Source organism: Buteo buteo, chromosome 10 (genome assembly GCF_964188355.1).
Source record: "Buteo buteo chromosome 10, bButBut1.hap1.1, whole genome shotgun sequence".
In the NCBI taxonomy this organism is placed as follows: Eukaryota; Metazoa; Chordata; class Aves; order Accipitriformes; family Accipitridae; genus Buteo; species Buteo buteo.
In genome coordinates, this window is record NC_134180.1 from 28,338,882 (window position 1) to 28,365,564 (window position 26,683).

A 26,683-nucleotide genomic window follows, 5' to 3' on the forward strand; every position below is an offset into this window, starting at 1 on the left:
TGTAGGCAGAACAGATTATTCACAGTATCTGAAAGTTTCCTGTATTGAGGTCCTTGTCTTCCAACAGTCACCTAAGATTGAAGATTTTTGAAGCTTTTCAAGGTGATTCAAGGCAACCTTGCTTCAAAAAGCAAATATTAAGTGACTGTGTTTTCTGTTGACACATTAAACTCCTTATGGATCTTCGACAACACACAGTGTATAATGTGCACATCACTATTGTATAAAATAGTTTGTGCAAGGAATTCTGACAACGATGGCAAGCACTTTAAGATCACTGAAATGCAGAAGGCTGACCTCTGAGCAAGGCTTTTTCATACAGAGTAAAGAGAAAGCTAAGAATAATTTGCTCAAAATGCAGGTAAATTTTGTAAACAGCCATGGAATACTTTGCCAATACAGTTGTAAGGCAAGTAGTAGTCTGATTTAATTTAGAAACAGGGCAGAGCATATGATTTGTCACTGTTAACTTAGAAAATTAGCAACAAATTTCAACATTTGACTGAGCTCTAAAATATCAAATTCTTACAAACTTTTATAGAAGCAGGGAGAAATCATGTTAATAGAAGCTTGCAGTATGAGCATAAGGTGTGGAAGGCTACAATGGGTGACCCCAAAGCAGGAAAAGATATATATATATTCTTTCAATTCCTAATAGCAGAAATCTGCCACTGAAGACTGGTTTCTGTTGCCTGAAGGGCAAACTTCACTGTGAAGCTTGTTTTGCAATAAAATCCGTGTTAGAGTCTGTGTTTGTGCTTGTGCTACAGCTAAAAAGTCAATCAGCCGAGGTAGAAATTCAGTGAAAAACCATGCTCTGTTACTGCACAGCTTTTAATTTAGCAGTGCTGGCAGTTGTGTGGGTTTGGGAAGGAAAGAGTTAATGAAAGCCAACTTGCCTTCAAACAGTAATGGGCAGGGTCAGAGTGTGAAGCCAGAGGGGAGGGCTATCTAAAAGTAGGAGAAGAATGTGTAAGCAAAGGATAGGAAGGGGTGGGAGGAAAAGAAGGGACAACTGCTTATGAAGTTAGCAGAGCAGCAATTGCGTCTTTCTGGCCATGGGTGCAGGCTGTTACACGGAGGGGAAAGAAGAACAGTGCCCTGAAAGGTTACTGGCTTGCACCTGCTCAAAATGTCCAGTTCTGATTGGAAAAATAAATGCTGCTTGTATGACATATCCGATACCTATCTGTATTTTGTTTTTTTAAGAAAACCAGACACTCAAACGTGTATTGTTCACCTCGGTAGTGCTGCTGGCAATGTAAGGGCTTGCTGTCCAGATTTCTGACCCGCTTGATCCTTGGTGTTCAGGATCTTTATCTGCCTATTTCCCTCACCTGAGAAGAAGCCAGTCAATGCTGTGTTTTTTAGCCTACCAGCTGCATTTGAGATGAAGTGCAGCTCTGCCAGGAGATCTGTGGCCGCTGCTGTTGTGTGTGTAGTGGGGCTTTTTAATCTTACTTCATGTCAATATATGATGTGCTGGTAATGGCCTTGTGGAGCCAAGAAGTGTGACAGTGATCCTATTCTAAAAAAAACATCCGCGTGACTTCAACACTATCAGTGATCTCAGCACTAGCGATGCTGGTAACGCATGTAAAGCTGCATCCTGGAGACATCAGTGTCTTTATACTGATACAATCAAGCAGGCACAGATATGACTGTAAAATGCAGGTGGGGAGAGCAAAGCAGCAGATAAAGCATCAGATAAACTCATTAAGCCTAAAAATGCCATCCGAAGGAAAGCAGGGCTTTCAGTGCTGTCCAAAAAGGCGTGGAGGGGTAAGAGAGTTCCTTTGTTCTGATTCTCACTGGGTTCTGGAAAGAGTTGACTGCAAAATACCAATAGTATTTCCTCATGAAAATAAGTTGCAGGGTGCTAAACTTGGGTAACAGCTGTTCTCGTACCAAGGCTCATTTCAATGCCAACGTTTTTGCATATGTTCAGGTAGTGGGAACTTCTTGTTTTCAGCAGAGCTCAGATCTCTTTAACGGAATGAGGTTACGCTGAGGGGAAGAGAGAGGTGGGGGCCATACTTGTTTCCAAGTACCAGTTTCCATGTTGGACTGAAGCATATTTGCAAGGGAAGGTAAACAGCACGCATGCAAAAGGGGAATGAAATCAAATCCAGATATGCTCATACCCTTCCACTAAAAAAAAAATGCGTGAAGGTGTAATTTACCTCTGGCAGATGAGGGGAAAACAGATGCTGCTGTGAAAGATTGCATCTGTCGGGAGCATCTTCCTGCCTGAGGCAGTAGCTACTACCAGATGCTTCAGAGGACACCTTAGGGAAACTTCCACGCACGGGGGGACATAATGGTCTTGCAGCTAATTTTGCGTAACTGCAGACAGATGTTTGTCCGGGCTTTTGTTCCTTCTTCTCCCTTGAAGAGCGTGACTGTAACCAAACGCAGCATCCTCCGAGAGCATTAAGTAAGAAAGAGCCCCGCACTGCCCTCCCCGCCGGGCGGGCAGGCAGAGCTCGCCGCTGCTGCAGCGGAGCGTCCTGCAAGTCCGCCCTCTGTCCGAACACCCTCGTTTGGAGTCGCCGCGTGTAGCCACATCCTCGGAGGAGCCGAGTACCTTCTCAGCTGCAGAGCGACCAGCCTCGTAAGCGCTAATCCAGCCTGACGCTCTTCCCCGCCCGCAACACCGACTACCTTCGCTGAGCCTGGAGCACCGGCCACCGCCGTAGGGGGCAGCGGCAGCGGCACTCGCTGCTGCCGGCCCGCCCGGGCGGGCGCAGGGCACGTGGCCGGCGAGGCGCCCTCCTCCCCCCCCCGGGCCCCCATAAAGGCGGCGCGGCCGGCGGGGCAGGGCAGGACGCGGGGCTCGCTGGCGGGACGGGGCTCGCTGGCGGGACGGGGCTGCGCGGCCCAGGCCGCTCGGGTCGCGGCGCCGGCTCCCACCTCCCCGCCCCGCCCCGTCCGCCGCCGCGGGCTGCCGGAGCCCCGCGCCGCCCTGCCCTGCCCGGGCAGCGGCCGAGCCCCGCGGCCCCATGGAGATCTCCCTCAAGTACCTGCCCGGCGGCCGGGCCGTCGCCAGCGGGTGAGCGGGACGGGGCGGGGCGCGGCGCTGCCCGCCCGGGTCACGCCGCCCGGCTCACGCCGCCCGGCGCGGCGGGGACAGGCGGCCAGGACGGGGGGATAAGGGCGCTCCTCCGGCAGCGGCTGCGGGAGGGAGCGGAGGGGCGCGGGCCGCGACCCAGCCCCAGCCCGGGGCACGGAGGCCGTGTGGGCCGGCGATAGCGGGCGTGCCCCTGCACCAGCTGCGGGGGGGAGGGCGGGCTGCAGGGGAGGGAGGGGAGCGCTGCTGCTGCCGCCCTCCGCTACCGGAGCAGCGGGCGGAGGTGCTACTCCGAACTGGTGTTTTAAACCCGCTGCGCAAGGTAGGTCCCCTCCGCCTTCCCTCTCGCGGTGTGCTTTGTCCTGCTGTCCCGCAGCTGCAGAACTTCCCCGCGTGTCACGGCGGCGGCGTGCCGCGGTCACGAAGAGGAGCTGCGGGGTGTTCCGCGTGTGCCCCTTGCTCTGGAAGGGTTTTGGAAGGGTTGCTGCTCCGCCTGCAGCAGCTCAGCCGTTGGTAGCGATGGCAGCTGTGGGAAAGGAGGGTTTTTCTCGGTTTCTTGGAGCTCCCTTTCTTGAGAAGTGCCGGGCGATGCCCTCCCCTGGGCGAGCTGTGAACTTGGTAACTAAGATCATGAAGGCGAAGCTGGGGTTGCCCAGTCTGATACCTAGAAGCCAACTCAGTGATCCCCCCCTTCTTTCTTCTCTGCGACCCCCTCCCCCCCTTCCCCCATCAGTCTCGTTGATTCGGGATGTAGAGCTCAAGTAGATAAATGTTCCTGATACGGATCTCTGATGGACAGTATTAGTGTTGCTCCTGTAGTGAATTACTCATTAAAAAAAAAAGTGAATCTGTGCTCTGTAGCTTTTTAGCTACTTGATTTAGTGGTGCTTTTTCTGCTAGGTGAAGAGCTACATATTAAATGCTTATTTCATAGGTAGGTAGCTGTAAATGGTAGTCGTTACTGTTGAAACCTCTTTCTTAAATAGAACACTGAGCTTTAAAGTGCCTCACTACAAAACACTATCCAAACAACAGATTGTCCTACCACGTATAGTGTTGCAATGGTGCCTATCCTAATGCAGCTTTTAGAATTGAATTAGTAACAATTATTATTTGTGACACACAACACTTAATGACACTTAGATATGCATTTAAACATGCATAGTAGAGTTAGTCTTTATTCACAAAACTTGCTTGTGTCAGTGCTGTACAAAACATACCATGGAAACCTGTTGAGCTGTGTTAGTTACACTACTGTGTCTGAATTGAATTGTTCTGTTACTCTGTCTGGAGCTAGGTGCTTTGTTTGGATTTTTTTAGATTATTAGGCTAATAAAATTTGGTAGAATTAGATGGTTTGTTTTAAAGGTGGTAAGTCACTATTAATCACTCAGCTTTTAAACTTTTTTTAATGCTTTGGTTGAAGGTTCTAGTTCTGCAGATTTAATGCAGTTTATCTGGATGTTATTTTGAATCTGTTCTAGAAAGGAATAGATTAGGAAACAATTGCTGTATTTCACCTATTGCCAAATGAATTAATTCTTGAATATTACACCAGAGAACACCTCTTCTTTATTGGAAGACAAAGCCCAACAGTGATACAGGCTTGAATCTCATCTCTTCTTCTTAAGCTGAAAATGTATGTTGCTTTCCTCAGCTGAATTTCCTGCTCACAATTTCTACAGCTAATTAATAAAGGAAGCTAAAGGCATCAGTGAAAATAATCCCTAGCCAGTGGATTTAAGTGAGGGTTGTGTAAAAGTGAAAGTATTGTTATTGCTCAACATGAAGTTTTTATAATAGCTGTAGGGGCTTGAAAGACAACTTTGGAAAAAACACCATGTCTTCCTTGGTATGTATTTGAATATCAAAGGAAACAGTGTTTCTTACAAGGTTTGCCGTTTGATTTTGAAGATCTGTCACTTCAGATATGCTTTTACTGGAAGCTTAGGGGAGGATTTTGCTGAAGTTTTGGAGTGGTTTGTATGTCATGCCCTCATGCTTTGAGTCTTGACCAGCTCCAGCTTAAACCTGCTCTGTTTCCTCTTTCTTTCCCACCTACTCCTATGACTTTTACTCTGTTTGGTCTTGTTCATTGTGTTCTCACATAAATGCTGATACCCGTTCAAGAGAAACTGGTACAGGAGTAGTGATGTCTTTGCGTGTCAGTGCAAGATTGAAGTACATATGAACCTGTTTCCTTAGACAATACTCACAGCTAGAATTATCATATGCTTTTCTGTCAGGTGTGTTTAAATTTTTCAAAGTTTGTGTATCGTAAACATTATCAAAACTAGTCCGGTATGTTTTTATTACAAATTTAAATAGGGTTGTACTCCACAGTTTCTTTTTCTTAAAAACCTTCTTGTGTTTTTCCTGTCTCAAAACTACTATCAGCCTACCTCCTACCATCTTCGTGAATGATTGATTTAAGGCTGTGTAATAAAGATAACCTTTGACCTTCTGATGTAAAAAAAATATTTTTTTTTCTTCACTTCCTCTCAGGAGGAAACACCACAGTGCCAACTTCACTGTGTTTTTTAACTCCCATTTCTTTTCTTATGAGATAGCTGGTGCTAGCAAATCAAATGTGCTTTATGGTCTACAGTTTGGGCTTAAATACCTGTACACTTCAGACAGGTGAGGACAAAAGAAGTAAGACTGTATCTGAAAACTAGGAAATTATGCTTTTGGTTTTGACCTTGAGAGAAAATTCAATTATATTATAAAATTATAAAATTCAGAACATGGGGAGTAATTTTTGGGATGGTAAATGGGACTGATAATCAGCTTATGTAGCCAGTTTCAGATATGATTGCTCTACCTTAACACATGCTCAGAGTAAAAAAAAAATCATAAGTTTGGTTCTGATCTTTGTGTGAAGTAGGGAAGTTCTGACAGTTACGGTACTGGAAAACAGGGCTAAAAAGATTAGGAGAAAGGGAAGGTTTTCAATGTCCTGTTCAGTTGAGAGGAAGAAACTTAGAGCGGTTTAAGACACGGGCAACAACAGTCCTCTGTGCTTGTTCCTCTGAATTTTACATGCCTGGATATTTAAATAAATAAATGCCTATGAGTTCAGCCCTTAAAGCTGCATGTTCATAACAGAAGTGTGCTGTGAAGCCTGCTCTGGTTGTTTAGTCTTTAAGACACCTTTTTCTGGTGGTAGAATGTGGGTTTTTCAGAGAAGTGTGTTAACAGTCACCTCTTTTTATTTCAATTTAGTTTTAAGAAAGGGATAAATGTAGACTTGCTATTACTATTACAGATTCTCTTATTTAATGCCTATTCTCTGATAAATAGTTGTGTAAATGTTGGGTTTTGATGATCTAATGTGATTAAGTTACTTTTAATGATGTGAGCATAGGGAAATATTTCTTGCATTTTGCTGTAAAAAAAAAAACAAACAACAAAACAAAAAACAAACAAAACTGTTATAGACCTGTTATGTCACATGGTGATCTGAGGTGAAACTGCAATATGAGGAAATTGGCTGCTGAAGTATTCTGTTGGTTTCCAATTAACGTATTATTTATGGCAGAAATGTGATGGCTCAGTCAGATTTAGATCAAAAAGAGGCGGTTCTGAAAGAAGATTTGAAGTTTTACTTCATGAACCCATGTGAAAAATACAGAGCAAGACGTCAAATACCATGGAAACTGGCTTTGCAGATTTTGAAGATACTTATGGTTACTACACAGGTAATCCTTCCCCTGTCTTTACTCTTAGAAAGTGTACCAGTGATGTGCAGGAGAAGCAGGTCTGTGGTTCTGGGCCTTTGCCATCCCTGGATATTTGTTACTGACTTGAACTTCCTGATTCAGTCCAGAAGGAAAAAAATACTGTGAAAGGTGTGTTGAGGGGGAAGAATAACGTAAATTAAATTACAAAAGCCTTCTGGAGATTTTGGGCCAGTATTTGACCAGGTATTTTGCTGTTTTTAAGATAACACTTTAAAGCAAATTACTCTTCCTGTGAAATCCAACACTGTCTTCAGGCTTGCTGCCACAGTACTTCTCTGTGTTCTGCTTCCTGTTATGTTCATAGATCATAGTTTCACTGACTGTTTCAAAAGTGGTATTTCTTGAAATCTAGTCAGTAACTTGGAATGTACATGTTCAGTGTGAAAATGCTGCAGTCTCAGGTGGTGATGGGAACGACTGGGTTACAGGACTGGGACGTGCCCCTTGCTGCTGTCATCACACGATGCATGTCAAACAGTGGGGTACCTAGATAGGTAGAGCCAAAGAGGGGGGTGGTTTTTAAACTGCACTGGTATCACCCTGCAGTTGGTTAATTTACAGACTACTAAGAAATGGTGGCTGGAGGTCAAAGGAATCGAAACGGGACACATGTAAAAGTGGAAGTGATTTTTCTGGACCTTTGAAATGCAGGACTCTGACATCTGACGCTGCAAGTACAGCTACGTTTACAACTCCTAAAAACAAGCCGAGTTGCAGCATTCCAGGTCTGTGTTTGACTTGCCCGCTAGAATGAAGCGTGACCCCAGCCTACGTGCCCCCATGTTCCGTTGACCGCTCTTGCCTCTCATCTCCGGCTGGGACGCCGCGGCAGGCTCTCCGGCCCCCTTGGCAGAGGGTCTGGCCACCGCCGCCGTGCTGCGCTGGGGTCCTGGCAGGGTCCTGCCCGCAGCGGGGAGCGGGGGTCGGTCTGGCGAGGCAAGACGAGCTACAATAAGCTCTCTACGCTAGCGCTGGCACGGTTGCGACCCGTAGTGACAGAGCTGCTGAGAACAGGGAGCGTATTAGGGGAGGGGGGGGGCTGGCAGTGCAAGCACGGTGCAAGTGGAGAGGAAAGGGTGTCCCACCTTTCTTTACTGACAGCTGCACCTCAGATGTGGGTTATTGCCCTCTCTTTGGAGACAGGGCAGTAACCTTTGTGTGCGGGTAGTGAGACAAAATACAACTTCAGATGGCTCTGAAAAGGTTCAGTACTTCCAACCCATCCTAACCTACTGACAAATTCTTGGGGGAATCACTGAACATGTCATTTTTCCGTCTGCTGTCCCAGTCTCCTGCTATCCTTTGTGAGCAGAAGGGGTGCTCTGCTGCTTGGCTTTCAAAGGCCACAAGATTTTCTGGGCTGCTGCTTAAGATTTTTTTTGCCAGCCCTGGGTCTTGCTCAGATGCCAGGCAGGTAGTCAACAAGAAAAGGAAATAGAGTTTCTGAAGGAAAATGTGTTGCTGCTCTGCAGGGAGGTCTCACATGTGAGCTAATAGTAAATGGATGGACAGGTTCAACAAGCATGTCTGTATTTCAGAGTGAGGGCAAGACCCTTGAAGGAAAACCTAGGAATAAGTTAAGCAGCTTTCTAGTTGCTTCTGCCTGATGCCAGCCTGTTAGTCATGACATTTGTGGCTTCTTCAGTGTGGTATAGTGGCTGTGGTATCTGTGCCTGGCTGAAAAGCAGAAGAGGCTTCTGTCCCAGCGTGGGGAGTAAGTTTTACTCCAACGCTGTGCTGAAATCCCCTACAGAGTCCCCCAAGGAAACTCCGCTAAGTATGTTTTATTTCTCTGTATTGCAGCTGGAAGATCCCTGATTTTTTTTTTTTTAAGAGATACTAGTTAGTGTGCTGCAGATTTATTTGTAGCATTCAGTTAATGATTTTTTTGCAGTCAACTGAAGATATAAATAGTTGATCTAAAACTCAGCTAAAAGTATGAAGATTCAGTTCTTAATCTGAAGACTGTACATACCTGGCAGAGTTGACATCCCCTTTTCTTTGTCCTGGCTGTGACTTTGCTGTACAACCAAAGAGCCTTGCACTAAATAGTCCTGCTGCATGTATTCTTTTAGCCTGGCCCAGATGTAGGCAATTACTTTCTAGGACAAAAGATGAGGTATTCCAGTGAAGGGGGGGGAAAATAGGTGTGCTTTCCAGTTTCTATTGTTTTGAATGAAGGAATTTGGATGTTAGTGGAGCCTACCTGTTTGCTTTGGGGGATTTCTAAGTTCACACTTCTTTTGCTTGCAGTTTCTGACTCTTGCTTCTTCCGTACTTCTGCCGGTTTCTTGTGGGGCTTGGAAACTCCACGCAGTAATGAGACAGTTTCACATTTGCTGTTAGTTAGCAGTTTAAACCTAGGATGAAGGGTTAGCTATTTAGGGCTTGGGATATCCTCCCGCTGCTAAGCCTGTGAAGAAACTCTTGTTGCTTGATTTTTCAGCTTCTAGGCTCCATTTATATGTTTTCCTTGGTGGGAATGGGACCATCCATATGATAGGGCAACACAAATACTGAGTAGTAACTCTACTGTCTGCTGCTTCTTAACATAGCCTCTTTAACCAGTACCTGGGTCAGGTAGGTGATGCTTTTTCTTGCTGGGGGGTCCCCAGTAGGTTTGCTCTAATCCTGTGCCATGCCAGAGGTAGGAAGAAGGTGTAGGAATTCGTCCCATAGCAAAGCAGGACATTTCTGGGGTAGCAGGCTATGCTGTTAGGTTAGCTCTTCTGCCATTTGCATCCTCAACAAAAGTTTTGGCAAATTCTAGTTAGAGTTGGTGGTCCAGTGTGTGTGAAAGGTGGCAGTTATCAGCTGTCTGTTTAGTTGCTGCACTGTAAGTTTTGGAATCAGTAGGAGACTTAAGATTTCTGTTTCTCTTACCCTGCATGTGGTAACCTTGAATTTAGTGGTTTTATGGCATTAGTTAACAGATTCTTTGCTCCTATTGTAGCAGGGTTACAGCAACAGGCTCCTTTCTGTTCTGTATTTATTATAATTCAAAGCTGTTTCCAAAATTTTGCTGCTTGACCAGTGTTCAAAATTCAAATTTGTTTTTGTTTTTTTTGTCAGCTTATTTTTTTTGGTTTGAGTAACCAGTTGGTGGTCTCATTCAAAGAGGAAAACACTATTGCTTTTAAACACCTATTCCTGAAAGACTATTCTGGAGTTGATGAAGATGACTACAGCTGCAGTATATATACACAACAGGATGCTTATGATAGCATTTTTTATGTTATTAATCAGGTAAGTGTGTGTGCTTATAATGAACTGTGTTAAAGCTGAAGCTATAGCTATAAACTTCTGCTAAGTTTCTGGTTTTCTGTCTCCATTCTTGGATTTCAGTTTTGATATTTGAGCAAATCAGTGTAGGTGGGGTGTCCTGAAGTTTGTGTGTAGATGTCTGCATTTTTGTCTTGGAGATGAATCTAAACCAAAATTTTACTTGGGTATTGTGTAGTACTGAAATCCAGAATGTTTGAAAATCAGTCATCTTGCGTGGACTGGAACCTTTGTTTAGGTCTTACTTTGAAGAGCTATGGGCCTGAATATACCTATGCATGGTATTCAAAAAATTTGTGCTTACAGCTATACTGAATTGCAGCTTTGTAGTGAGTGCCAGAGGCCTCAAAATGGGGAACACGGTACTTCCAGGAATGTAGTGGCACTCGCCCTGGTTAGGGATGGTATTTTAAAGAACAGTCCCTTTACAATCGTGGGAGGAAAGTGAATAAATCTAGGAAGAAAATTCAGTAAATATTTTTGTATTAATATTAAACACATTCAGAAGTCTCGAGGTGAAAGAGTGTGTGTGTTTGTAAAAATGAAATTGCTCTTGTGTTTGGGGAAGATGATGATAAGCCCAGAAACATTTCACACTGGATGAATGGAAAGTGGCTTTAAACCACCTTTCATTTTCCCTAACCTTGGGACATCATCTCTGAAGCCTGGCTTAAAGCAGTTTTGCTGCTGTCAGTTATGCCCAGCAGGCATCTGGGAGTCGCAGTGGTGTGAAGGCTATATCTCCTTAAACACACACTCACGTGGGGGCTTGCTGCTCCTCTGCCATCTCTAAGCTGCAGCAGAGCTGTCAATAGATCAAATGTGCGGTCTCTGCTGTGCTGGACAAGGCCAAGACTCTTGCTCCGGGTATGTTTAATGAGTGTTGACACTTTCTCAGTCTTCCTTTGAACTCAATATTGCCACTACTTCTGCTATAAACTGCTTTTTTTCTTCCTTGTTTGCTTTGTCTCACTTTCCTTCTTTTGTAGGCACTAAGGCTGAGGTGAAGTCCAGATAGAAGACAGTAGAGAAATAATAGCTTTATATCCTCAAGAATGAGCCAATGTGTGATGCAGGCATCAGAAAAAGGTCTCTTCATAAAATGTCTATGTTGTATAAATGTAGACATATCCTTTAAGGAGATCTTAATCTGGGTTCTTTAGTGTCATATGGAGTTGCTGAGGCTTTTTATCACATGTAAGACTTCAAAAAGTGCCTCCAGGTGAACGTTATGACTGGTGTTGCTTTTATGGTTTCTTTTGTTTGGTTGGCTTTTTTTAAAGGATGCCTACTAGGAAGAGCCAAGCCAGGTGACTCCTAAGCTAAAAGCAAGGCTTTTCTTATTTTGAGATGGGCAGCTAGAAGCCATAGGTTTTGGTGTTTCGTTCAGAGTTTTAATCTGAAATGTGTGGTTGGGGTGGGGAGGGGGGGGTTGCAGGGGTGGGGCAAGCAGAAGGATATAATATTACAGAAGATGGTAATAGTGCACAGTAAAACTGGAGTTGTAAAAACTGAATTTTAGGCTTTGTGTAAGGTACCACTGGGATATTTTCACACTCCGAAAAAAACCCAAACCAACAACAAAAATACCGAAAACACACTTTTTCCACTTGGAAGAGTACACAGCTCTTCCTTACTCCTCTCCTGGGTCCAGTGTGGAAGTTTCTATTACGAAGAAGCAGTGCAGAATTGTTAACGCTTGTAGCCTGCCCTGTGGCAGAGTCTCTAGGACCAGGATGTTCTGCTGGCTGCTCTGTCTGGGGCTGCTTAGAAATGTGTAAGCATGAATTTTGTTTTTACTGTTTCATAGCATTGATTGAAAGTGGCATGGGAGTAACCCAGAGCCACGTGTTTTGCTGTCAGGAGGGCAGAGCCTGAAAGCACACGTGGACGGAGCAACGGCTGTTAGATGCAGTGATCTGGGGGTGTCCTTGGAGGGATGTGGGGTTGTGACTAACTACTGTTTCCACTCACTTGACCTGCCTTAGTCAGACTTGGCTTCCTTAGTTTAATCTGAGTTAAGATAATGTTCTGACAGGGTATGGAGGCTGTGCTTTTCTCCTGGGCTCTCTAAACTTGTTGCAAGCTCAGCTGTGAGGACTCGAAGTTGGCACTGCGAGGCAGAGCTTTGGATGGAAATGTGGTAGTTCCTCTCGGAGTTCCTTTTGGACATGGAGTGTGTGGTTGTTAACAACTGCTGGGATTTTGTACCCCACAAGATGGACTAGTGGCCATAATGCCCATGGGAAGGAGGAAATAGGGTGACGCTGAATGATGCATAATAACAAAATCCATGTTTAAGGGGAAAAGGTTCTAATCTGTATCAAAGCCAGCTGAACAGGTTTTTTTAAGGAATGGGAAGCCTTGTCTGACTTCCCACGTTTATTTACTTCAGGCCTCCTGGGAAGCTAAAAGCTTCCTTCAGAGCAGACCAGTGCTGTACGCTGCCCAGAGCTCTTTTGCTAGGTGAGGTAATGATAAAAACGAATAAATTACTAGATATTTATGCTTTCTTCCTCAAAGAGTTGTGGGTCGGTCTGGCTTCTCTTGGACAATGCTAGCCGGTGCTAAGCTGAGCTGGCAGGCAGCTGTCTTCATGGTTAGTCGTTGATCTCCTCAGCTGTTGAGGAGCCAAGAACCACAGGGGTTTGCCTGGCTTGTGCAGGACTGGAAGGTGTGACTCGAGGGATCAGAGGATATATCTTGCTTCCAGCAGACACTGAGGATGTGTGGAAGGCAAGTCAGGAGAGGACTGGCCTTGAATAGAGTTCTTTGGTGGTGCTCAGGGCTGATCCATGTGTGGACAATGCTTGGCTTGGCATAGCTTTATTTGCTTCCACTTCTAGTCCTTGCTTTCAAGCTTGTCTTACATATAAAGAGTGCTGTATTTAGAGTAAGTGGAAAAAGAAAGTACTTTCCTCACAGGCCTGTTTTCAGTTGCTTCTGTGTTGGTGTAAAGCAGGCAGGTTAAATTACTTTTGGAGGCTGCCCAAACTCTGTGCATGTTCCTTGGTTGCTGGTTATTTAGCGAACGTGTGGCTTCCCTTTTCTGTAGTCGCACAGGGAGCAGCTTTGGTTTTGCTCTTGGGGTGGATTTGATGAGAAATGTGACTTGGATTGTACGTAAAGCAATCAAGTTTCAAGTGGTGTGAAAACTAACACCTTCATGAGATGAATATGTAAGATATCCCTGGAGTGTGTGTGATTAGTAGCAATACTGCATTAAAGTAACTGCCAGGCATCTAATTAAAAGCTGTCTGCTAGCTTGCGTCTGGCACACGGGTAGTCATTTGCAGGCAGCCCAGTAGGTACGGGGCTCTCGGTCACCGTGTCACCAGGATGCCAATCACTACTAATTAGTGGCCAGCAGCCCTCAGCTTCCCATGAGATACTTACTCTCAATTTACAGATTTTGTGAAAGTAGAGATTTTTTTTTTTTAATGTAAAAAGACATTGATACACATAACTTTGAGACTGCAAGTTACTATCTAATGCAAAAAAGACAACTATCTCTAACTTCTGCTTCTGTTTTGTTTTTAAACTAGTACAGGCAATTAAAGAACATATCCCTGGGGACCCTTGGTTATGAACATGAAGGATCAGGTTTAAAAATTTGTAAACAACAGTACAAGAAAGGCACAATGCTTACTTCCAATGATACACTGAACATAGATGTTTCAACTGAAACAGGTATGGTACTGTTGTACTAAAAAAGTCTTGTTGTGGAGTACTTACATTCTAATGCTAAATCAGTAAAGCTTAAAACCAATAGCTTTTTGCATGGCAATCACAGGAACATTACCATGCCTTTTGCCTATTTCCCTCTTGGTTTTTAGTACCTACCTAGAAATGACAGCTTTGTAGACTCTATGAAACTCTTTTCAACTGCTGTCATTAGTGGGTTGTGTGAGTTGTGCAGGTCTTTGTAGTTGTTGGGTTTTGGTTTTTTGGGGGGGAGGGCAGGGGAGAGGCTTGTTTTTGGTTTTTTTTTTTTTTTTTTTTTCCCCTCTCCCTCCCCTCCATGCAGAAGGTTCAAGTACAGACTCCTGGATGCTAGTCAGTCTGTACCTTCAGTGGGTGGGTGTCCTTGCTGCCTCTCAGAGCTGAGTCCTGGCTGCTAGCTGCTCAAGAGTTAGTACACAGACCTGCTTTTGATCCCACTAGCTGGGCCTCTGAATGCATAGGTTTGTTCAAAATTAATGTTTTGCCTGATTAGGACAGGCCATTCAACCTGATTTATCTCAGTTTTATGCTGCTTTCTATGTGAAGCTTTTAAGATGACAGCTTTTCCTCTTCTCTTTCCAGAATGTATCTTTTTAAAGCCACAGGAGCTAGCTGGTAAGAAAGCTGAACTGAAGCTGAACTCCTCTTTTTTCAGTCTTGAATTTTACAGGTAAAGTGGTGGTGGGGATTTTTGTTGTTGTTTTTATTTCAACTTGTTCTTTCATATGAATATGGTAGATTCTGACTTGTGCAGTTTGTCTATGTGTGTATTTTTTTATGTGTATCTAAAGATATTTATACACTTTTTAAAACATCCAGGCTTATACAGGTTGAAATCTCCTTCAAGCTGAAAGGCATTGCTCTACAGACAATCCATGCCCGTGAATTGCCTGACTGCTATGCATTTCAAAATACTGTAAGTGAATATGGGGTATAGCACTTCCAACACTGTATATATAACAAGAGCTTAAGCTATGGGGTAGGCATCATCCTCATACCTAGATTGCAAGGGAGAAGCAGTTGAGCATGTCCTAGCCCTTAGTCCCCCTTCCCAAAGGCTGCTGAAATGGTGTTGCCATGGGACAATGTTGTTTTGTAACATATTGCAGCTGGTAACTTCATAACCTGAGAAGGAGATAAGTAATTGTTATTCTTGTAAAGGTTAAACTTGAAGTTTGGCTTCTTGGAATATTGCTTTTTATGCAATACATGACATGCTCTCAAATTCTGTCTACACCACCATTTATGGTGACAGCTTGCTTAAAGCTTACCTGACCAACAAATATTAATGCGTACTATGTCAAAGCACTTAGCAGGATTTGTTTTCTGGAATGAGATTTTGCTAGTCTTGTTTCTGATATACTTCTGTGTTTCCAGATAACTTTCAATAATAGAGCCCACAGTGGAAAAATCAAGATCTATTTTGATAGCGACACTGATATTCAAGAATGCAAAGACTGGCACATATTTAGCTCTGGTAAGTATGGTGCATGTGTGTTTGCATGATAGCAGTGTTACACATCTCCCATCACTTCCCCTGCGGTGTGACACTCTGTCCAGCAAGACATCCCCCGTCCTGTTCAACTCCCTCCTGCCCTTAAAACAAGACAAAAAAAGCCACAAACCCTTGCCTAATGCAACTTATGTCTTTGTAATTAAGAGCTGGGAAATAATTCCTTCTTGTGAGGGTGTTCAGGTGAGATGACATGGGCACCTCTCTATAACAGTGTGTGTTTAGCAGCAAGAATGATCTGGAAGGAGGAGGAATGTTTCTTTTATAGATTTTAATTGTTCTGCTGCTCTGAGATTACTCAAATAATTTAATCCGCTAACAATGGTGAATTCTGAACTCAAACCTTCTACAGCTCTCAAATTTTCTTTTCTCCAATTGAAGCATACTATTTCTGAAAGTAGAGATTTTGGGTTTTTTGCCACTGCTGTTAGATTTAATGATGTGCATGAGCAAAGGGTGGCGTCTGCCTTGTATTTCTAGCGTTAAGGCTTGGTCTGACAGCTAAGGAGTGTGCGCTAAAGGCCCCTACAGAGGAACAGTAGCTGTGACTGAGCACTGTGCAACTGCTTCTCCCATGTGTTGACTTACTGTAAAGGACTGTAGTGGAGTAATAGTTTTCAGTGTGCTATATAGGATCTCAATTAACAAGTATGTCAAATGGCCTCCCTTTTGCCTAAGCAAAGCCAGCTTTTCTCTGATAATACTATGTTGTACTGATATTAAAGTGGCTTCTTATAGTACATTCTGAATAACCGCAGAGTGCTTTGGCTTGCATCTATATACAATAATTTCGTGTGGCTGTCTTTCAACTAGCTGTTCTTGAGTAGTTTATTTTGCATGTAATAATCAGCTGAGGGAGCATTCATAATTCTGTAATGAAGGTGAGCTGAAGTGCTGTTGCAACAATTAAAAATTAGTGTTTGCCTATATTTCATATAGTTAAAATCTATGTTGTGAAAAATAGAGACAATTGATATGAGTAAGCAAAGGAAAACACCTGATCTGGGTTCACATGATGGCTTCTAAACCTGTGGATAAAAAGAATATAGTACAGAAAGTCAAACAAGTTTCTGATTGCAGGTCAGAGAATGAGAAATAAGGTAGGATTTTCTGTTTGGTTTTTAGTTTAATGGTGGTGATACAGGCCAAAGTTTGCATTTCTTGTACCCCGTGTAGTTATAACAGTGTTGGAGCACAGATGGACAGGTAAGCTTAGTGGAAAAAGGGGAAGGCTGTATTAATATACCCATTTTTTGTTTTATTTTGAACAACTTGAACGTGATTTTCATTCTTGTAGCTGAATCTTCATAGCTGTCTTGATGTAATTCTGTGGTCAGTTGTGCTCAAGATGTGCTTGCAGGAAGAGTATTTCTTACAACACATGTATTTATGGGGTGAGAGTGTTTTAAATGCAAAATATGTGACATTTTGTAACAATTTGTGCTCAAGGAGAAGGGAAAAGACTGACTCTACTTCCTTTCCTTGACTCTTCACAGTTCTCCAGAAAAACACTCAGTATATTCTAGTCTTTGATGGATTTGTCATTTTAAGTTGCTTTGCTTCTCTCATCCTGTGCACACGATCCATTGTTCTTGCCTTAAGACTACAAAAGGTAAGTACAGTGCTCATAATCTTAATGCTTATTTTGTCTCTGTCTTGTTTGCTGCTAGTCTTGTGAAGTGATATGTTTTGAAACATCGAGTAGTAAATCTGTTGCAGGATGTTGCTCTCTTACTGTTATCTCTGTCTCTAGAAAGGATGTGTAGATGTCTGTGGTGAACAGTTGCTAGCTGAATGAGTTTTACTTCTGTTTGTATAGTGCTGTAATACGAAGTATTAAGTTGTATTTCTCAAGGGCAAAACAAGGAGACTTTTTTTGTCCAGGACTTAATTTTGTCCAGGATTTTATGCAAAAAAAGACTTCTGAGTCTTTGTGCTGCTAACAGCTAACACATCTTGCTTCAGAACGTTAATTCTTCCTTCCCTGGCTTCAGAGTAGAATTCCCATTGAGGCCTTGTCATAAATTAATGCTTTATCAAACGTCCCTCAAAGCCAGCTCTAACTGGAGAGAATATAAAGCATAGGATATAGTGTAACTCTGGCTGGGGATTTTGGTCTTTCTGGGGCTGGAACCACCCTTTTTCAGTGCTTCTTTCCTCCTCTCTCCACAATCCCTGATCACCATTTGCTATCACCTTCTTCCCCGCTCACCCTCCTTTGCAGACTGAGACTAGCCCTGTCCAACTTCATCTCAAGCTGCTTGCAGAGCTTCATGTAAGCAGACTCAGCTCTTCTGGTCCAAATACTGGTGCAGAAACACAAGCTGGGCCCTGAGATGTGCCAGCTTATAACCATTAATTGATACAAACTTTGCAAGCATGTGGCTTATGAGAGTTGGAAAAAGAGTTCAGGATAGGTAGGATATGAAAGCACAGGTGCTTGTTTATCTTGTTCAATATATCCTTTTTGTAGCTTGTAAACAAGACAAGGGTGAAGAGGATGCAATTCAGCAAAGGCATTGCCAAACTGCTGTCAGGAATAGGGACGTTGGCATTTATTCATGAGCAAAAAGAGCAATTGAAAGCAGATAGGCGGTGTTGGGTGTGGGAGGTGATATTGTGGGCTCTATTGAAAATGAGAGCTCTTGCCTTATCGTTGTATTAATTTTTTTTGTAACTCCATTAGTTGAATGGCCTTGCTCTGTTGGAGGTGGATAGAAACTTTTGTGAAGGGGGCTAAAAAGGAGATAACAAGCCATGGTTAGGCTAGCGAGTCTTGATTATAAAGTCAGCTGTTCTGTGGAAAGTTGGTTTTCACTGGCCTAAACCAATCTTAATTTTTTTTCCTATTTATTTCTGTTACTATTGAAAAGGAGTTTTAAGCTATTCTTCCAGCAAATACTATAGGAAAAGGGAGTATGTGAAACCTGAGTATTGCTGCACTACTGGGGCATCTGTACATATTTTTCATCTAAGGTGACCTGTAACTAAACATCTAAATGCTTGTCAATAGAGATTTGTGAACTTCTTCTTGGAGAAATATAAGCGTCATGTCTGTCATGCTGATCGCCTGGAGTTCATAAATGGATGGTATGTCCTGGTAATTATCAGTGATGTGATGACAATCATTGGGTCAATCCTAAAAATGGAAATAAAAGCCAAGGTGAGAGTTTAATAATTCAGATTAAAATATTAGTCTTGTTACAACCATGTGTAATGTGTTTTCACTTGGGGACAAATGAAAGTGAGCTATCATAGTCACTAGTCATCTTGTTTACTTTTGCTAGTTCTTATTTCTTCATTTCCTAGTGCTAATTTGACTAATAACTGGTTTCACTCCCTTTTCCCCAAAGTCTTTCAGTAAGACCATGTAAGCTATTTAAACATCTTATTTCCACAGTGCTAAGACCCCTAATCCTGGCTATAGGACCTGTAGGTAGGCAGTTCCTAACAGGAAAAAAAACCCAACCAAAACAAAAAAAACTTGTGGTGTTATTTCTGTAAGAAGTAGTAGTACGTATTGTACAGGGAAACCAAGAGTCATCCCCTTGGATAAAACAGAGGTGTTTATGGCTTGTGGGACTGGAAACATGACTGTTACAGCTTGCTTTCCTGGCCTGTCCAAACTACAGGCACAGTGTCACCTGCTAGTCCTTGACCTCCTTGTCTGAGTGTGCTGAAATCAATGTGTTCTGTCCAGCTGGCAGCTCTCCAGGGGGATTTTTTGGTTTGTTTGGTTTTTCTTCAACAGAGCTGTATGTCAACGATTCATGTGTTCACAAAACTTTGTGTTCTGGGAAAAAGAGGGTGCTGTTCCTGCTTCATGTGTACTAAGGCTTAAAGGGCAGATGCCCAGAGTGGCCTTCAGAGGAAGCACTTGAGAACCTCCAGCTGGATGGCGAGGTGGGGGGATGAGGATAGGAAATCTTGAGGTAGATGGACATATCGTGCTTATTGCAACTGGTTCTAGCCTGCTAAAGTAAAATGCAAGTACAGTTCGTTATAAACTTCACTGGTAGTAAAAATGATGTTCAGGCTCTGAACAGCTGGCAACCTTTTCAGAGATGTAAATGCATGCAGCATGGAAAGGGCTGTAGTCCTGAGGCTCACTTTTCGTTCAAATGATGGCTCATGTTTTTCTAAATAGCAAATGAGAGCTTGTTTGCTTAACAATAGCATATATTAACCTTTTTTTAAATAAAAATCTGAAGGTATTCAATCTAATTTCAAAACTGTGTTGTAACCAAAGTAAGGGCTTTAGTTCTTCCAGACTTCATACAAAACTTCAAGAGTATCAGTGCAGATGTGCTTTTGTTTGCAGCACTATTGCATTTGAGTGATCTCAGTAAATAACTGCAGTTCACTTTGGGCTGATTTTTGTGATGTAGCAACATCCTTTCAATATTGGACTGCCCTGCTTTGTTTGTTTGAACTGCTGGAACTTAAATAGCTGTCCAGTTGACATACCTACTGCTTTGTAACTTGACCATCTGCTCTGTTTGGATCCCTCAGAACCTCACAAGTTATGATGTCTGCAGCATTTTACTTGGAACATCAACTTTGTTTGTCTGGGTTGGAGTCATCAGATACCTGGGATATTTTCAAACCTACAATGTAAGGCAGGAATCAAATATTTAACAATATATTTTTATATATATATATATATAAAGAGAGAGAGATACATTTAGATCTGTCTAACTTGTGGCTTTTTTCCCCTTCTCCTTTCTTCCACCTTGACTTGTAGGTGCTCATTTTAACTATGCAGGCATCATTGCCCAAAGTGCTAAGGTTTTGCTGTTGTGCTGGGATGATTTATCTTGGTTATACTTTCTGTGGTTGGATTGTCCTGGGACCTTATCATGAAAAGGTATGTCAGCAGTATTACTCCTTTTCTGGTCTAATGATATTTGAATATGTGTGTGTATGTGTGTGTGTGTTTGTGTGTGTGTATAGCTCCTAGTTATAACGACAGAAAGGGGTCTTAAATTCATGTTTCTGTTTAAAAGCTGTAACATGAAGAACATGGGAATGTTTCTCCTTCCACATGTACCTCCTGCCACCTGCTCCTTTTAACAAAATAACTGTATTCTTGCTTTCACTATGTGCTTGAACTCAGTGTAATCTCCAACACAAGGCTGTGTTTGTGATGAGTGGATGGTTTATACAGGCAATGTCTGGCTGGAGACCAGAGGTGCATTGGTCTATATCTCTTTCGCCCTCTTCTGGCAATTCCAGTTCAGTTGGGTTGAAGAGGCACTAACTAGTTCACCGTTACCATTTCTGGGAATCTCCTTGGCTCTGACTTTGTTTTTCCAAATCTTTCCTGTGCCATGTAACTTCAGCTTCTAAATCTTGACTCATAAAGGGGTGGATGAATGCTTGTCTTGTTTACTTTGCTTCCTGGGTGGGGGTATGTTGTGGGTTTTTTTGTCTGTTTTTAGTTTGGGGGAGATGGATTTTTTTAAGGTTGATATCAAAGTGTGTGCCTTGTATGTCATCTTGTCTGAAACCTTGGTACAGGAGTAAGGCTTTGTATATTCCAAAACACAAGCAAAAACAACTGTAAAGCTTGTTTGTTTTTTTTTTTTTTCTTGGTGGATGCTGTATGTGACAGTTTGAAAAAAAGCAGTTTCCTGTTGTGATAAATTCTAGATGTCCATTAATGAGTAACAAATGTATGATTTATCATTCCTGATCTCTCATTACACATGGTATTTATTGTAACAGCAACACATGCTGCAGTGCTTGGTTTAGCTTCTTGTGCCCCCAGAGCTCCGATTCCTTTAACATGATGTAGTTTTCTCCTTTGAGAAATGTAGATATTCAGCCTGCACGTGTTTTAAGTTGGTGACAGTACATTTCTCTGTGGGATGCTGGATGCTGTGGGATCCTCTGCCGTACCAGAGGCTCAGCATAAATACTGTTCTAACTTCCCCGCAGCAAGTACATTAATTATCTGAGCAAAAGGAAGTGTAGTCAATAAAATGCTTATCTATGAAAACGTTTCCTCTTGCTAAATATCACAGATCGATGTCAGGGAAAGAGCTGTAGCTGTGTGCGGGTGCCCTGTTTCTGACAGTTCCCCAGTAACCCGGCGGAAGGCAGTGTGGCACTGCGCAGTGCAGCGCAGGCAGAGCCCAGGGCTCCGGCGGTGCGTGTACAAATGGGAAGAGTCTTCCCTGCTGTGCAGGTGCACAGGAGAGCCTGGCTTTAAAAATAAACAAACAAACAAAACCAAAAAACACAAAAAACCCCCAATAAAAAAGTCAGTCATAGGTAAAACCAGACCTGCTGTTCCTGTGCAACAGTGTGTTCTCCTTACAAGCATATGCCTCTTGACATCTCGTTTTCAATATAGAACTGCAATTCAAGTGGGTGTGGTCATGTTACTTCATTGATAATAGCTACATTAAAACATTGTGCATTAATTCATATTGTCCAATAAAGTATAGTTAACAAATCCAGTTATTTGGAGGGGCAGAGCAGAAGAGGGAAGTGTGTTTATCTGGTGGCTGAGTGGAATTTAGCCTCAGGGCATGTTCCGGCTTGGGGAAATGGAGTTGGGAATTCAAGAGAATGTCCTTGAAATGAAACCATGGTTTCGTCCAGGGTGTGCTTCAGTAGCTTCACAATACAGCTATAGCTTGCACCTACAGCTCAGAGAGGGCTTTCTGAATGACAGATGATGTTATCTCAAGACAAATCTAATTTAGACCATTTGGGCTCTGAAGGCTATATGCTATCTCTAACTCCTTAATACAATATTGATTAATTACCCATATTCCAGCAGTGCTGCAGAGCTGGGAAACCAGAGGATGTGGATTCTGTTCCCAGCATACCACCACTGATTTGCTGTATAGATTCTGTGAAATCACTTTATCTGTGCTTTGACGAATGGAATGATATTTTCCTGCAGGTCTAAAATTGCTTAAAATTCAGTAACTTAAACTTTCTGTGGTGGCCAGTTACTGACTCTTTTGCCTGTTGAGCATCACAAATTTATTTCTTGATAATAAATCTTCTTATTTCTGATGTCAATATATAATGCTTAGACAAGATTATATTTCTACATGGTTCTATTACTGACATGTATGTTTTGGCCTGAATATACAGGAAAGAAAGCATGGTAGCATTTGTTTGACTGGGTTGGCTTTTTTCTTCTGCTATGAGTAAAACTCTAAAAATAATAAAAAAAAAATTTGTTTTTGTAATACTTTTCACTTTCCCTTTAATCTGGATGATTGATCTTCACATTCTAGAAATAATTTGTACTCCTTATTTTCTAGTTTGAAGATCTGAATACGGTGGCTGAGTGTCTGTTTTCTTTGGTCAACGGTGATGATATGTTTGCAACATTTGCTCAAATCCAGCAGAAGAGCACGCTGGTGTGGGTGTTCAGTCGGTTATATCTGTACTCCTTCATTAGTCTGTTTATATACATGATCCTCAGCCTTTTTATTGCACTCATTACCGACTCCTATGACACCATAAAGGTAAAACACTTGTTTTCTGTTACACTTCTAATTGGTTTTGTATTCGTTCTTGTTAATCACTTAACACCTTACTATCTAGCATTAGTTACGATGACTGGTGAGACTATTAAAATCTTTTAGCCTAGTCTGTTGTGAAATTGGGAGGATGACTGGGCAGTCATCCAAATGACTAAGCAATTGGTTTGGAAAATCATCCTTAGTGTGCGTGTCCCTGTTTTGTATCTTCTGCTGCTTCACCTGGCTGCAAAAAGGTAACAGCTAATGGAAACAGAAGTGGAAAGAATTAATTTTTAAGTATAATTACACAGAGCCCGGTGAGTCTTGTTTGGAGTGAATGTTTTCTCTCGTGGCACCAGAAGCTGAGGTCAGGAAGGGTTTGCTGACATCTTGGAGAATATCCCCTGGCAGGAGTGTGGCAAGGGCCAAGCAGATAGCAAACCTGGACACCTAAATGAGTTTAGAGCTTAATGTGCTGCTCAGAAACTTGTGGTTAAAAGGAAATGTCTTCTGAAAGACCCACTACTTCTCGCTCAAGTTAAAATTGCGCCACCCATTTCCAGTATAAACTGGCTGAAAGTGAAACGAAGTTCTTGGTAATTACCTTTTGTTCTTGTCCTCTAGTGCTATCTCCCCTTTGTGCTCCAATGTGAAGGCAATGTGGATCATGCTCTTTAGCTCTCGTCCCTTTCTTGTTGTAGTGTCAGATAAACAAGCCAGCAGAATAAGGCTAGTCTGACATGAATCACAGCTTCCAGACCAAGCAAGAGCTCCGCTTTCTAAGCATCTCAAAATACAACTTAACTGTCTGTGCTTCTGAGTTTATTGGGTGGTCTGACCTGTGAAACGGTGTTTTACTGTTACTCTTCCCTCTGAGCACTTCATGCAGATCAATGGGGAGCTGTTTCAGAGTCCTGAACTGGTGTTGTGCAGAACATTTCTTCAGAATGGCAATGCTGAATATCCACGTTGGGGCCTTCCAAATCCAGCATTGGGGTTCCTAGGGAAAACTAGCTTAAAGCACTTGCAGTGAGCACAGCAGCTGATGTGAACAAGGGAGAATCAATGTCAGTATGACTTGAGATCACTTGCTTGGTCTTATGGACAGCAAACAAAATGTAAGAGAATCTGTGAACAATATGAATTTTGTGTCACTTAGATTGCTTTGTTCCTTTAACTACATGTGTGGTGGTTCTAGGATGTCATTACTTTTTTTTTTCCCTTCCTACAGCAATATGGAACAAATGAACCGAATACTCTGGTTTTGGCTATCACACTCTAGAAGAAATTTTAGAACACTTCAGGCCCAGTAATTTCTCACATGTTTTAAATAAAATGCTTTCTCTTTCAGAAATACCAACAAAGTGGGTTTCCAGTAACAGATCTACATGAATTTCTAAAAGACCATGGCAGTGTTCGTTACGGAAAAGAACAGACTTCCATGCCATTCATCTGCTGCTGTAGGAGGTCAGTAGGGTGTTTTTAATGAGTGTTTTTCTCAGAAGTACAGCAGTTAGCTTCTCACTGCAAGGTGCTGTTTCACAAATGCTGGAGCATCCAGAATTCAGCATGTGGAGTATTTGGACACTCTTGTTCCTCTTGTGCTTTACTTGGTGTTAGATCTTTAGAATGCTGATGCTGCAGGGATGGCAAATCTGAGCTTAAATGCATGGTTTAAGTGTTTCACTCATGCGAGAACTACCATGCAGAAACGTGGAAGTTGATGGGAGGACTGCAGAGTATAACATGGAGCTGCCAAGAAGTCAGGAGCAAACTAAGTCTTTGCTTCTTAGGGTTTTGCAAGTCTTCTGTTTCTAAAAAGCTTTTCCACTAGGCTGGGAGTAGTAGCAGAAAGCAAAAGGATTCAGCCAGGGACCAGTACTTACTCCGAAAGCTATGATGTGTCTGAGGCAAACTGGTTTGATACCATCTGTCAGAATATTGGAAACATGCTTCTAAATGTCTGGTTACTGCCAAACTCAAGCCTTTGGAAGTCTTAGCAGCGGTCCTTTTCAAGCTGGTGTTGGTGAGAGATGAACATCTCACCTGGTGCTTGCTGGTCTGGAAGTCAATTCTTTGAACTTTCTTTCCAAGGAAATGTAACACACCTCTGAATCCCTGATTGAGAGAGGAGGGATCTTGTCACTGTCCCTAGGCAGTCTGGAAGAATTCATGCAAGTGCACAGAATGGTTGTGGGCACCATGCAAGTGCACAGAATGGTTGTGGGCACCATGCAAGGAAGCCAGGCTACGGGAGAAGGAATAGAGCTGAATGTGAACACTTACTCAATCCCAACTGGTATAACAAATCCTATTTTATCAGTAGGATACTTGTCTACTTACATACTGAGGCTTTTGTGAAATGCAACTTTATACTTTTGATGTACTCTGGCAGACGGGAACCTTATAGCCAAAAAGGAGCATGTGAGATGATGATGGGCAAGTATCCCAGCAGCTGCTGTGAACACTTGAAAGCCAGCTAGTTAATAAGAACTCTAGCCAGGTACAGCTTCACGTTTCACATCCAAGTCATTGTGCAGGATAAGATTTTTTTGTCTGCTTGAGCATAGTAAATATGCTTTACTGTAATATGCTGCAGACTATTGAATGCACAAGCCAGGTAGCTGGAGTGAAAATCTAGAGCTTTTGCTACTATAGCACTTTCTGCTTGATTGTCCTGGTGCAGGTTTTGGAGCTGTAGGCTGAAATGGGAGAGCACAGAACAGAAGGATCAAAACTCAGTTGGTTTTGTATGGATAGATGCTTCCTATTGCATTTCTTGCTGAAAGAAAAATTGTGAATTTTTTTCTTTTGCAGACAACCAAGTGATGACAACTTGATACTTATTAATTGATGATTACAGCTGAAATTCACCACTAATATATGCAAAGAAAGCATAGCTGTATGGAGAAGAAGAATTCTCCAAATTGCAGTGAAACTCACTATCTGGACCTGCCTCATTGTGAACAGACTAATCTTACCTAATTAAGGTGCTGGGGGAAGAAAAGCTGCTAGTGTGATATCAGCTGGCTGACCAGGAGGAGAGCCCAGAAGCTGCATCTGGAGGAGAGCCCAGAAGCTGCATCTGGAGGAGACCTGTGAAAAACCCTGTATTCTTGCCCCAAGTTCTGTCACATTAAAAAAGGCTGATCCTTGAGTGTTGTCCATGGGAGCTCTGTTTGCTAATCACCTCTAGGAGGAAGGAAAGTGACCCTGAATCAACTGTTGTTAATAAGAAAAAGAATTATATGAACATAACTTTTAAAAAATAATTCCATGTTAAAAAGGATTGAATAAAAGGTAGTCAAGAAGGGAGGAGTTTTTCACTTAAAGTGATGCATTCAGCCTGTAATATCTATTTGGCACAACTCATTTCCTTGAAATAAATTTATTTCAAACTACAAAGCTGCACAAAAGTGCAAAATAATTGCTGTTCTCCCTCTTGTATATCATTTTAACACAAACCATCTATAGATCATAGTCTTTTCTTTAACAGCTTCACTAAAAAGCAGTTTGTTACCTTTTTTTGGCTGTGAGTCTTTAATATTATACCCACAATATTTGATGTGCACTGACTGTTGTGTTGCCATAACTTGGAGGACAAATTCAGGCAAAAAACAATGCCATGGAGTTGACTTGCCTAATTACTTCTATTTCAAGCACATGTTAATTGGAAGAAAATGTGTAACAACTGAGTCTGGCAGTTAGTTTGCTCAGGTGATTTTCTAGGTGTTTTTGGGATGGTCATCTGTAAAGGACTGTATTTTTTCCTGTTGATCTTTATAAACTTTTTTCAATGAGAACAGAGCACTTTCTGTAGCTCTAAAGCACTTCAGTATAGTACTGCATAGGTGTTACCAGG

The 26,683-nt window shown here is 42.4% G+C and overlaps 1 protein-coding gene across 3 annotated transcripts; it reads left to right on the forward strand.

Annotated features, from left to right (window-relative positions):
- The first annotated feature begins 2,862 nt into the window (after positions 1-2,862).
- Positions 2,863-26,345, forward strand: MCOLN2 (mucolipin TRP cation channel 2). Of its 3 annotated transcripts, none has more exons than XM_075039111.1 (14): positions 2,863-3,052; positions 6,612-6,771; positions 9,886-10,059; positions 13,641-13,785; positions 14,401-14,488; positions 14,638-14,734; positions 15,196-15,295; positions 16,828-16,943; positions 18,345-18,494; positions 19,844-19,945; positions 20,076-20,198; positions 22,618-22,824; positions 24,173-24,288; positions 25,639-26,345. In XM_075039111.1, the coding sequence occupies exons 1-14, from the start codon at positions 3,003-3,005 to the stop codon at positions 25,673-25,675; spliced, it is 1,665 nt and encodes a 554-aa protein (XP_074895212.1). In that variant the 5' UTR covers positions 2,863-3,002; the 3' UTR covers positions 25,676-26,345. The 3 variants fall into 3 exon arrangements, with proteins under 3 accessions (XP_074895212.1, XP_074895214.1, XP_074895213.1); XM_075039112.1 differs by lacking the exon at positions 2,863-3,052 and adding an exon at positions 3,306-3,392; XM_075039113.1 differs by lacking the exon at positions 22,618-22,824.
- Positions 26,346-26,683: the final 338 nt, after the last annotated feature.

Excerpts from the sequence above, each read along its gene's own strand:
- MCOLN2 (XM_075039111.1), top strand. The coding sequence starts at position 3,003 with ATGGAGATCTCCCTCAAGTACCTGCCCGGCGGCCGGGCCGTCGCCAGC. Across the intron at positions 3,053-6,611 it reads GGCCGGGCCGTCGCCAGCGG|AAATGTGATGGCTCAGTCAG; the intron begins GTGAGCGGGACG and ends TATTTATGGCAG. Across the intron at positions 14,489-14,637 it reads TTCAGTCTTGAATTTTACAG|GCTTATACAGGTTGAAATCT; the intron begins GTAAAGTGGTGG and ends TAAAACATCCAG.